Source organism: Vombatus ursinus, unplaced genomic scaffold, assembly GCF_900497805.2.
Source record: "Vombatus ursinus unplaced genomic scaffold, bare-nosed wombat genome assembly UNPS02007284.1, whole genome shotgun sequence".
Lineage (NCBI taxonomy): Eukaryota > Metazoa > Chordata > Mammalia > Diprotodontia > Vombatidae > Vombatus > Vombatus ursinus.
Window position 1 is genome coordinate 17708956 of NW_020947062.1, and position 12769 is coordinate 17721724.

At 38.1% G+C, this 12769-nt stretch overlaps 1 protein-coding gene across 1 annotated transcript in view; it reads left to right on the forward strand.

Moving 5' to 3' along the window:
• Window positions 1–12769, forward strand: part of MEIKIN (meiotic kinetochore factor) — a 153181-nt gene that overhangs the window by 110435 nt on the left and 29977 nt on the right. The window contains exon 13 of the mRNA XM_027849027.1: window positions 6927–7018. Within this exon, the coding sequence (XP_027704828.1) occupies window positions 6927–7018 (92 nt within the window). The remainder of the gene's footprint in view (window positions 1–6926; window positions 7019–12769) is intronic.

A 12769-nucleotide genomic window follows, 5' to 3' on the forward strand; every position in this document is an offset into this window, starting at 1 on the left:
GTCTCCTGAAAGATGAGGTGAGCATTTGGGATTGGACGGGTGATATTCCAAGAATACAAATTTTTATGAGCAAAGACATGGAGGGTGCAGAGTATGTTTCAGGGGTTAATTGTGGTCCATTTGGGTTGTCATTAATATGTTGAGAAACATCATTAAGCTTGCTTTAATTTGTTCTTGGTCAACTTTGTTACTTGTACACAAATGAATTTTTTCAAAAAATCTTGGGGCCCAAAATATATAAGATAAAATAGATTAAATTTCCTACTTTATGTAGTATTGAATGTTCGAACAACTTTGAAAATAAAAGAAATCTCCCGTATCAATACAGCAGGGAAAAAATGAGAGCAGCAGCTGTCCCTTCAGAGTTTAATGTCTTCAGAGGGTATTGATGGAACTAATTAAGAAAAAACAGAGGACCTAGAATTAAATTATTTCTATTCTAAGAGTGTTGAGAAGTAATAGTAATGTGGAGTACACTAGCGTACAAAAAAAATAAGGGAATGGTTACTATATTTCATAATTGGGGTATACAAGAAGAGTATACAAACATGGAGGAAGATAAGGGGGGAGTCAGTATTAGTTGAGCTTCATTTTTACATAAACTAGACAAACAAGGGTTTATCACACATACGTATACTCTAAGATACAAAGAGTTAGGTTTAAAAATATGTCAGTTCTCCTATAAATGCTTATTTTCAAAATAAGAATTTGTTCCAACATGATTGATTTATTAGGGATTGATTCTGTGAGAAACAGAAAACACAAAAAACTGCACTCAGTTGAATAGAGCTGAATGAATACACAAAACATACAAAGGCACACACCTTCAACATCTTCCGGCTGCCTCATGTTATCCTACAAAGTTGTATTTCATTATTCTTTTACGTTTGTGAAGTGTTCCATATATTAACAGAAATACTTATCCAACATCCTAAATATGTTTAAGTGCACTATTTATTGTACATCTTCTGGTGCAGTAGGAGTTATGGGCAGAGGAGGGCTGGTTCATACCCACAAACTCCACCACAATCCATTGATACCACACATGTACCTTTCTCCATGGTTGAGTTCTTCCCATCTTGCCCATAGCCATGGACTTTAGCAGCTGAGTCTCATAATAACCATGGAGCAGGCCCACAGCAGCCCAAGGCCATTAATGCTACTACTATTTATTTCACTAGTTATGTATTTCTTAACCATTTAACCTGTAGGGGTATATGGGTGTGAGGGAAAGCTAGTACCTCTAACATGAGGTCTGCCAAGCCTTTTTCAGGGCTGCTCATCTACCTGTGGTGTCACCTGCCACCCAACTTTTATCTGTGGTTCCAAGAAGCTTTAGCATATGCAGTGGCCACACACTGGTAGACCATTTCAGTAGATAGGCTAAGACAGATTGATGGTAACCAAAAGGTCTCAAATCTGTCAATTAGTTAGGGAGGTATCCATCCCAAGCATATGAAGATTTCCCCCAGTGGAATGGGTGGGTATGAACGATTTGTTCCAACAGGTCACGAAGGTGGTGGAATCAGGCTCTGTGGAATGCTTAGAGCTTAGTTAGATATTGAGGATGCCAAGATCATCCACTGTATCCTGGGCTATCACCAGTCATCTTGATTTTTGTCCTGCCACTGGAGTCCAATGACTCTGGAAGAGAGAGTAAGGCCAACAACTTTGCACAAGTCTGCCTCACTTAAATCCAGTTTATGTGTGAACCAGAAGACATCACGCATACCATTTTACCATTTTTACTGACCTCAAAATCCTGTGGTGACAGGCAAATGATGGAGCAATAGGTATGGAAATATTGGGATCTGTAGTCACAACCCTGTACAAAGGCAACTCAGGCCATAGCATTGCCTTCTCACTGGACTGAAACAGCAGCGGGATTCAAAAGCCCCCTGGGCATCTGCGCAACCATTTCAAAGGACCACATTGCTCAGCTTCTGGCATGAGGAAGGAACTAGACAAGGTGCCCTAAAAATTGTCTGTTTCACTCAGCCCTCACCTGCTTACCACAGCAGATGGGGATCAAAAGACAAAAATAAATGTGCAAAAACTTTTGCAAAGATGATTCCACTCAATATTGACACATGCTTATGGACAACACAAAATCCAGTAAACTTGAAAGACATCCAGCTCTTGTTGTGAGAGAACTTAGCAGGTATCACATCAAAATAGCAGTGCTGAGTGACACAAGGCTGGCAAATGATTTTGGATTACCAAAGTCAGAGCTGAATATATGTTTTTTTCTGGAGTGGCCACAGTGATGCAGAGCACCATGAAGCTGGCATAGGTTTCACAATCAAATCTAATCTAGTCAACAAGCTTGTATGCCTTCTAAAAGTAGTGAATGATAGACTCCTGACAATGTGGTTGCACTTGCAGAAAAGCACTGTGCCACCATCACCAATATGTTATGTTCCTACTATGAAGAACCCTGATGAAATCAAAGAAAAAATTTATGAAGATCTGGAGACTCTCAACATCAGTGTGCAAAAAGAGGACAAACTTGTATTCTGAGTGACTTTAAAGCCAGACTACGCACAGACTATCAGGCATGCCAGCTAGTCCATGGGAAGAATGGAGTTAGAAACAGTAACACTAATGGCTACTTACTTACTACTGAAGACTTGTGTGTCTCATGAACTTCTCATCAGCAACACTGACTTCCGTTTACCTAAATGCAATAAAACTTCATGGATGCATCCTAGAAACAAACATTAGCATAATAGGTTATGTCATTTTAAGGAGAAGAGACAGACAAGATGTGAGAGCAATGAAGGCAATATGTGGCACAGAGTGCTGAACTGATCATAGACTTATCCTCTCTAAGCTAAACATTGGCATTCTGTAAAATGGTGACCCCAAGGTAAGACAAGTACCAGAAGACTTAATGTCAATAGATTACAGTAATTCTTCCAGCATGAATAGTTTGTTACTGACTTGGAGGGAAAGCTGAACCAACACATTGTTGGCCAACAGTGGAGCAGAAAAGGAGTGGGAAACTTTCAAAGGTTTGACGTACAGCACCATGTTTACTCATCTAGGCCAGATCACTCACAAACATCAGGATTGTTTTTGATGAAAATAATGGTGAAATTGAGAAGCTGCTAAACAAAAAACAAGCAATCCCCAGGATTTACCACCAGTATAGTATGCCTGTCGTTATGATGCAGCATTTAACACCATCAAAAATAAAGTGTAAGTGAAGCTTAATAATATGCAGAATTCTTGGTTCAGTAAATAAGCAGATTACATTTGGTTTTATGCTGATAGTAACAGTCCAAAGCACTCTTATGATACCTTGAAGACTATTTGTGGGCCCAAGACCTATGGTGCATCTCAACTACTCAGTGCTGATGGAACCACATTGATTAGTGATAAGGACATGATCTTGGGGAGATAGGCTGAACACTTTCATAGTATTCTTACCAGACCATCATAAATCAATATTGAAGCCATTGACCATATGTATACCTCAGGTTGAAATCATTCACTTTCTAGCCAAACTTCCTACTGAAGAAAAGATTTTGAATACCATTAGGCTCCTCTTGCATGGCAAAGTGCTTGGTACTGATTATATTCCAGCTGAAATTTACAAGGCAGGAGGTCCAGTGCTCATACAAAAGCTGACTGAAATCTTCTCGGTTATATGGCAAGAGGAGGATATCCCCCATGAGATCAAGGATGCCTCCATTGTCTATCTCTATAAAGAAAATAGAAAGAGATTGTCCTGTTACAATCATAGGGTGGGAAAGGCTCTCTCTTAGTCATTGCCAGCAAGGTTCTTGCTATAGCCCCTCCTTAAGAGTCTGATCCTTCTCCTGGAAGATGGTCATCTACCCCAAGAACCAGTATGGTTTCAAAAAGGACTGAGGAATGATTGATACGGCGTTTGCTGCCCAACAACTCCAGGAGAAATGCCAGGAACAGAATAGAGCTCTGTACACAATGTTCACTGATTTGACCAAGCCCTTTGATACTGTCAGTTGTAAGGGCTTGTGGAAGATCATGGCAAAATTTTGTTACATGAAGAAGCTTAGCAGTATCATAAGTCAGTTTCATGATGATATGCTTGCCCAGGTTCTGGATAAGGGACAATGCTCTCACGCTTTCCCAGTCACCAATGGAATGAAGTGAGATTGTGTGTTTGCTCCCATGCTTTTTATCATAATGTTTTTAGTGATGTCATTAGACACCTTCAATGAGAATGAAAATGGCATCATGGTCAACTACCACACTGATGGTAAATTATTTAATTTGAAAAGGCTACAAGCCAAGACTGCAGTGGAGGGAGAGTCTGTGCATGAGCTAAAAAGATGTATGCTATCTTCTAAAAGGGAATTTTAAAGAATAAACATTTCTAAACACTACATGGCACCTTTGCAAAAATAGATCACGTACTGTGGCAAAGAGAAATTACAAATATAAAAAAGAAGAAACAATAAGCCCTTTATAGATCAAAATTCAATAGAAATAGTAAACAGTATAAAGATCATAAGCCAAAAATACAGACCTAAATGGAGATTTAATAATAGAATCATGAACCATGAGTGGGTCAAAGAATAAATCAGAGTATCAATTTAAGAACTTTGTAAAAGACAATATTTTTGGTGAGACAATATACCAAAATTTCTGGGATGTAACTAAAGCAATTTTCAGTGAAAAACTTATATTTCTTAAAAACATACATTAACAAAGTAAGGGGAAAGAGGATTAATGAACTTAATTTGAAATTTAAAAAAAAAAATAGAAATCCGACAAATAATCCCAAAATAAGCCAAAGAAAAAGGAAAAAATTACAACTGGTAAAGAAATAGATAACTTGGAAACTATAAAGAATGTTGAACTAGTAAACAAAACTAGTAAACTTAGAAACTATAAGGAATGTTGAACTAGTGAACTTAGAAACTATAAAGAATGTTGAACTAGTAAACAAAACTAAAAGCTGGTTCTTTGAAAGAACTTTAAAAAATGGGCAAACCTTTAGCCAGCCAAAAGAGGTAGAAAAATCAAATTATAAAATAAAAAGTAAAAAATGAACAAGGCAAAATCACAACATACAGAGAAGAAATTTTTAAAATTTAAAAATTATTACAAATGATAATATGAAAAAATGATTTAAAAGAAGATTTTCTCCTTTGACGCTGCCACCACCCTGGGGCAGGCTCTCATCACTTTATGCCTTGATTATTGCAGTAGCCCACTGATTGGTCTTCCTGCCTGTTCCAATCCATCATCCATTCAGCCAGTGTTATGTTTAAAAATTAAGGTAAGCAGAAACAATTATCTGAGCATGATCAGTTTATTATTTAGGCTAGTAATAACCCATAAATTGCATCAATGGCCTCTCTCAATGACCAAAGACCCCTAGGTAGGGCTTAGCAGCCTTGTCCCTTGATATCAGGTTGGTGAGGTGGGGAAATTGTTCAAAATCTCTGATGAGGGGATAATAACCAACTTATAGCCAACAAAAACATACAGAAATATCCTACAACAAATCACTATATGACTCTTGGCTCAAAGGGCCATTTGCATTGGACCATCCTCATTGGTGAAGATTGATTGCTTGGTGCTCCATGCCTACATGAAGGGTCGAATTGGTCAGAATTAGGAGAGAAGAGAGCCTCTGGTCTTCTGACTTCCAGCTTCAAGAGAGAAGACATGGTTTCAGACTCTCTTCAGGTCCCTGAAGGGAGAGAAGGATTCTAGGAAGAAGCTAACATGGGCCAAGTGTTAGCTTCTCTACATGGCAGCTTCTTTCCAGTCTTTCTCTACTGGTATACTCCTATGCATACTTTCTCTGGGTTCTGTTTTGCTATGACTTGGGATCAATGAGTTTCTTTGCTATTCACTTTGGTGTGTTCATTGTGGAACTAGTATTTGATAGGAAAGGGGTCAAATCTTGTATATAGAGCTTGGGGTCCCCCTCCCCTCAATAATAAGAAACAGTGATCAGAAATTGGATTGAACCCAGGAATAACTGACTGACTATCTGCTGCTTGATGTGACTTTCTGGCTATGGATTTCCCTGGCTCTTGGATATACCTGTTCTTCTTCTTTGTCTAGATCTCTCACTTTAGTGCATACTTTCAATGCTCTGGCCCAGTTCTGAGTGTTTTCATGCTTTTTCTACCTGTTTCTCATTTACTGGCTCTTTCTGATACTCTGTCACTTTTTATCTAGATTTGTGCCTTTCTTCTCCTTTTCCTTTTACTGTCTCATCTTCTCTCCCACTACCCCCTCTCCTTCTTCCTCTCCCTGTCTCTTCCTGGGTATCTATACCTGGATGATAGCATTGCTGCCATCATCCTTAGTGTTCACTCCCACCTAAAAAAATTAGATAAAGTAAAAACAAAATTAAAATCCTTGGCTTTCAACCCTAGGATGCCAGCTTTTGATAGATAAACTTTGTCCTTTTTCTTGCCCAGAACCAGACATCCATGCCACTTCTGAACCATATACATGGCATGCTGCCTCCCCTTCTTGCCCCTTTCCAACCTCCCTTTGTATGTTATCTTTCTATTTTAGAATGTAAGCTTGACTACTTATATTTGTATCCCCAGCCCTTAGCACAATGCTTGACACATAGTAAGCACTTAATAAATGTTCTATGCATTTCTTCAAAATAGAAAAATTGTGGCACAATGTAAATTAGGTGATTTTTGTAGATTTTGTTCACACCTGTGAACAAAACAGTGAATCTCGGTTAATAGTACGGAAGCCAGATGTTTGTTTGTTTTTTTTTACTTTTCGGTGAGTTGTTTGGTGCCACTTAATGAAAATGTAATCATACATATTTGTGTTCAAGCAAGCCTGGTAATCAACCATTTTTATGACAAAATCGTGGTTTGTATACTCAGTTTTAAACTGGAATTCCTGAGAATTATCCTGGAGTAACTTTCTGCTCTCTGTCTTTCCCGTAGATATGGTCAAGAAGCAAGTGGATAAGGAAAAATTAAAAACTAAGGGGAGAGTGGACACAACCAAAGGGACAAGCCACCAGTGGAGAGAGGAGGTGATGGAGTCAAGGGCTCAAGTAGAGAGAGTTGTCACTGCCAAGGTGAAGAGAGACTTCTCTCTCTGGACACTGGGATAGAGTGGGGGAGAGCTGGGGAGTAGGGGTGATAATGAGGTGACTTGAAGCATAAAATTTGAAAGGACCTTGCAAAATTTGAAATAATAAAAATCCATTGAATTAATGAATAAACTGTAAGCTGGTTTGGAGGGAAATAAAATAGGTAAATCACTAGCTAGTTTGACTCTTAGGAAAATAGAGCAAATCCTAATTACTAATATCAAAAGTGAAGTAATGATGATTCAAAATAAATGAAAGAGAAATGAAGGAAATAATTTATATTTCTTTTGCAGTATGCCAATAAAACTTCAATTTAAATAAAATTAGTATTACATAAAAACAAAATGCCCAGAATGACAGAACAAGTTAAAGAGAACTTAACTCAATATTAAGAAAAGAAATTGAACAAACTAAATGAATTTCCAAAAGAAAAAATCTAGGACCAGAGAATTTACAAGAAAATTCTATCAGACATTCAAAGAACAATTTATTATTCAAAATCATTTTATTTTGTTAATTACATATAAAATTACATGTAATTTATATGTACATAATTTTAACAATTATTTTTTAAAATTCTGAGTCCCAATTTCTCTCCCTCCCTCTCCTACTCTCCTCTCCTTCAGAATGCAAGCAATTTGATATCAGTTATACATGTGAAGTCATGCAAAACATATTTCTATATTAGCCATGAAGAATAATTATTTTCAATATTACATGAACGCATTGCAGAAATGGAAACATAAGGGATACTATTCATTTCCTTCTATGATACAAATATGATCTTGATACTTAAACCATGGAGGGATAAAAAGGAGAACAAAAAAATGATAGACCAATATAGACCAATGAATATTGAAGCAAAAATTTTAACTAAAAGGTTATAGCAAGAAATTTTAAAAATACTAGGACCAGGTGAAATTTATGCCAGGAATGCAGGATTGTCTCACTATTAGTGTATATGTATCAATCAATCCATAAACATTTATTAAAAACCTACTATATGCCAGGCACTACATTAAGCACTGGGGACGCAGAAAGAGGCAAAATACCTTTCCTACCCTCAAGGAGCTTAACACTCTAATGGGGGAGAAAACAGGCAAACAAATGTATACAAAGCAAGCTATAGTCACGATAAATAAGAAATAATTAACAAAGAGATAGCACTAGAATTAAAGGGGGTTGGGGAAGACTTCCTGTAGAAAATGAGATTTTAGATGGGACTTAAAGAAAACCAAGGAGGTAAGTAGGCAGAGTGAAGGAGGGAAAACATTGCAGGGATGGGGACAGCCAGAGAAAATGCCTAGAGCTGAGAGATAGAATGTCTTGTTCATGGAACATCCAGGAGACCAGTGTCACTGCAAAGAGTGTATGTTGGGAAAGAAAGTATGAGAAGACTAGAAAGGTTAGGTTATGAAGGGCTTTGAATGCCAAACCATTTGAATACCAAATCCATTTTGGATTTAATCCTGGAAACAATAAAGAGCCAATAGGGCTTATTGAGTAGGGGTGTGATGTGATTGGACCTGCACTTTAGGAAAATCACTTCATTGGTTCAATAGAGGATAGATTGGAGAGGAGAGAGACTTGAGGCCAAGAAATGTACCAAGAGGCTATTGTAGTAGCCCCAGCATGAGGTGATGAGGGTCAGCACCAGAGTGGTGGCAGGGTTAGAGGAGAGAAGGGGACATATTCAAGAGATGGTCGAAAGGTGAAATCAATAGGCCTTGGCAACAGATTGGATATAGGGAATGAGAGATGGTGAGGAGTCCAAGATCCTAGATGGTGAGCCTGAGAGACTGGGAGGGTGGTATTGCCCTCTACAGTAATAGGGAATGTAGGAGGGGTAGAGGGAAGGTTAAAGAGAAAAAATAAATGAGTTCTATTTTGAACATCCTAAGTTTAAGATGTCTACTAGATATCCAGTTCGAGATGTCTCAAAAGTAATTAGAGATGTGAGATTGGAGGTCAGCAGAGAGTTTGGGACAGGATAGGTACAAATGAGGATCATCTGCATAGAATTGGTCATTAAATCCATGAGAACTAATGGCATCACCAAATGAAGAGGGACCAGGACAGAATTCTGACGGACACTTGTGGTTAGAGGGTATGATCTGGAAAAGGATCCAGCAAAGGAGACAGAGAAGGAATGGTCAGAAAGATAGGGCAACAACCAGGAAAGAGTGGTATCCTGAAAATCTAGTGAGAAGCAGGTATGAAGGAGGAGAGTGTAGTCAGCAGTGTCAAAGCTTGCAAAGAGATCAAGGAGAATGTGGGTTGAGAAAAGGCCATTAGATTTGGTTACTAAAAGATCATTAGTAATTTTGGAGAGAGCAGTTTCAGTGGAATGATAAGGTCAGAAGCCAGATTGTAAGGAGTTAAGGAAGGAATAAGGGGAGAGAAAGTGGGGACATATATTATAGGTGGCCTTTTTGAGCAGTTTAGCTACAAAGGGCAGAAAAAAATACAGTATAATAGTTAGAGTTAGAAAGGTCAAGTGAGAGCTTTTTTTTGGGATGGGGAAAACATGTTTGTAGGTAATAGTGAGAGAGGAGTGAAGGAGGAGAAAGTGGCAGAAAGCATCTGAATGATGGGAGATGAAAAAGAGGGGAAAAGAGGGAGTTTCTCAAAAGTGTTCCAACTCCCCTGCCTCCACCAGTGAGCTGAGGGCAGTAAGTAAAGGTGTAGCCAGTACTGGAAAGTATGGGAAGGGAGAGTTTAACCTTAGCAGGGAGTCAAGTTTCAGAAATAACTAGTAGGTTGAAGAAGTTCTAAGAGAAAAAGGATTAAGGGGCAGCTAGGTGGCGCAGTGGATAGAGCACTGGCCCTGAAGTCAGGAGGACCTGAGTTCAAATCCGGCCTCAGACCAAACACTTGACACTTACTAGCTGTGTGACCTTGGGCAAGTCACTTAACCCCGATTGTAAAAAGAATTAAGATGAAGGGAAGTTTGTTGCCTGAGGAACAGGCATTCCAGAGGGCACAGCGGAAGGACTGGGTGATGTTTGAAACTTTGGAGTAGGAGAATTGAGTAGGGTGGGAATGAGAAATCAAGTGGAGGGGATGGGGAATGAGCTTTGGCCGGTGATCTATAGGGCTTCAGAGATACTGGGATGAAGAGTATGAATTGGTGAAAGAATGTCCATCATTGAGTAAAGGACACCAGCCCTTTTCCCAGCAGAATTTGGAGATCAGGCTGGAGGCAAGTGCAATATGAGAAGGGAGGACCCACTTTACGACTCCTCTTTCTTCCAAAGGCTGAAGATTAAGTAAGAAAAGGGTGCAGCTAGAGATGGAAGTTGAACCTGTATAGCAGGAGAAGGAAGGCCTGACAAGTCAAAGGGTAGGTTGTTCCTCTTTGCATCATAGATTCTCCACAACTGGGTTGTGGAGATTGGGCTGGCATCAGGAGGTAGAAGTGGTGCTGGCTACGCAGATGGAAGTTGTTGCTTAGGAGAGGTGGAAGATGCCTGGCCTGGCCCCTTGTAGCCCTTCCTCTGAGGACATGCTGTGCCCGGAAGGAAATGGAAGACATAAGGCACTCCTGTAATTTGAGAAGCTGTGGGGAGTTGGCTATGAGGCAGCAACAGGAAGTGGTAAATTCCCTTCACAGGGGGAGGTCCTTTGGGCAGATGGAAGCTGCCTGGCCTGGCCCCTTGTAGCCTCCCCTCTGGGGGCATGCTGTGCCCAGCAGACTATATGTATGTGTATGCATGTGCCAAGACACACAAAGGAACTCTATAAATACAACTGCAAAACATTCTTCATAGAAATAAAGACATATCTCAGTAAGCGGAGAAATACTACTTGCTCATGGCTAGGCTGAGCCAAAACAATAAAAATGACAGTACTATCTAAGTTAATTTATTTATTCTGTGCCATGTCAATCAGACTGCTAATGGATTACTTTATGGGGGAGGGGGGAAATTCATCTTGGCAAAAAGTTAAGAATCTCAAAGGAAATTTTTTAAAAAGTGGGAAAGAAGGAGGCCTAGCATTATTAGCCTAGACCTCAGGCAATAATTATCAAAACTAATTGATACTGGTTAAAAAATAGAGGTCCATCTGAAACAGATTATATATACAACATACAGAAGCAAACAAACTTAGTGGCCTACTGTTTGATAAATCCAAAGTCCCTAGCTACTGGGATAAGAACACATTATGTGATAAAAACTGTTAGGAACACTAGAAAACAGTCTGGCAGAAATTGAGTTTAGACCAATATCTCACACCATATATCAAGATAACTTCCAAATTGACACATGACTTAGATATAAAAGATCACATCATAAACAAGTTAGAGGAACAAGGAAGATATTATATTTCAAATCTTTGACTGGAGGAAGATTTCATGAACAAACAAGGGATAGGGAGAGTAAGAAAAAATAAGATAAAATGTAGAATTTTTATAACACAAAAATTTTAAATATTTTCTATAAACAAAACCAATTCAGTTAAAATTAGGAGGAACATAGTTACCTGAGGAAAGGACATCTCTGCAGCAAGGTTCTCTGACAAAGGTTTTATATCTAAAACATGTAAGGCATTTACTAAAATTTATAAGAACAAGAGCCATTCCTCAATTAATAAATGACCAAAGAATATGAACAGGTAGTTTTCAAAGGAAGAAATTGAAGCCTTTAATAGCCATATGAAAAATTCCAAATAATTAATCCAAAAATCCAAATAATTAATAAGTAAATGTGAATTAAAGCCATTCCCAAGTTCTACCTCATACCCACCACATTAGCAAAGTAGGCAAAAAAAAAAAAGAAAATGACAGATGTTGGATGAGCTGTGGAAAAACAAGCATCTCAATGCACTATTGGTGGACCTTGAATTGATTCATCCATTCTAGTGAGTTATTTGGAACCATGGCTCCAGAGTCACTAAACTGTATATAAACTTTTCCCATTACTAGTTCTGTACCTCAAAAAGATCCAAAATAAAGTAGGAAAAGAATCCATATGTGTGAAAACATGTATAGTGGTTCTTTGTGTAATGGCAAAGAACTCAAAACTAAGGTGAAGCCTATCATTCAATCACTGAACAAATTATGGTACTTGAATGTAATGATGTATTATTGCACCATAAGAAATGAGAGGAATGATTTCAAGAGAAACCTGGGAAGACATATAAATTGATACAGAGTGAAGTGAACTGAACCAGTAAAATAATTTATGCAATAATAAAATGTAACAAAAAACAACTTTGAAAGACTTAAAACTCTTAGTGTAATAACCACTGCACTTCCAAAGGAATGATTATAATGTATACTTTAATAATGGATTCAAGATACAGAATGAGACATATGTTTTTAGACATGACCAATATGGAAGTTTGTTTTGCTTTATTATTCATTTTTATGATTATTTCTTCTTTTTAAATAGGGAGTTCCAAGGAGGTGCAAGAGATGGGAGGGGGATTAGGGATAGGAACAAACAAAAGAACATGAGTATAGAATAGAAGGAAAGCCAAAAGAGTCAAAAATAAGCAGGATAAGTTTGAAAGTTACATGTTAAATGTATTACATTAAAAAAAAAAAGCTCTAAATCATAGGTTCATAGTTTCATGTACAATCCCCTCCTTCAGTTCTATATTGGATATAGAAATGCTCATTTTATTTGACATTTCTTGAATTCCAAATTTAAAAAGAGAGAGAAATTATCTTTTAAAAGGTATTTGCTA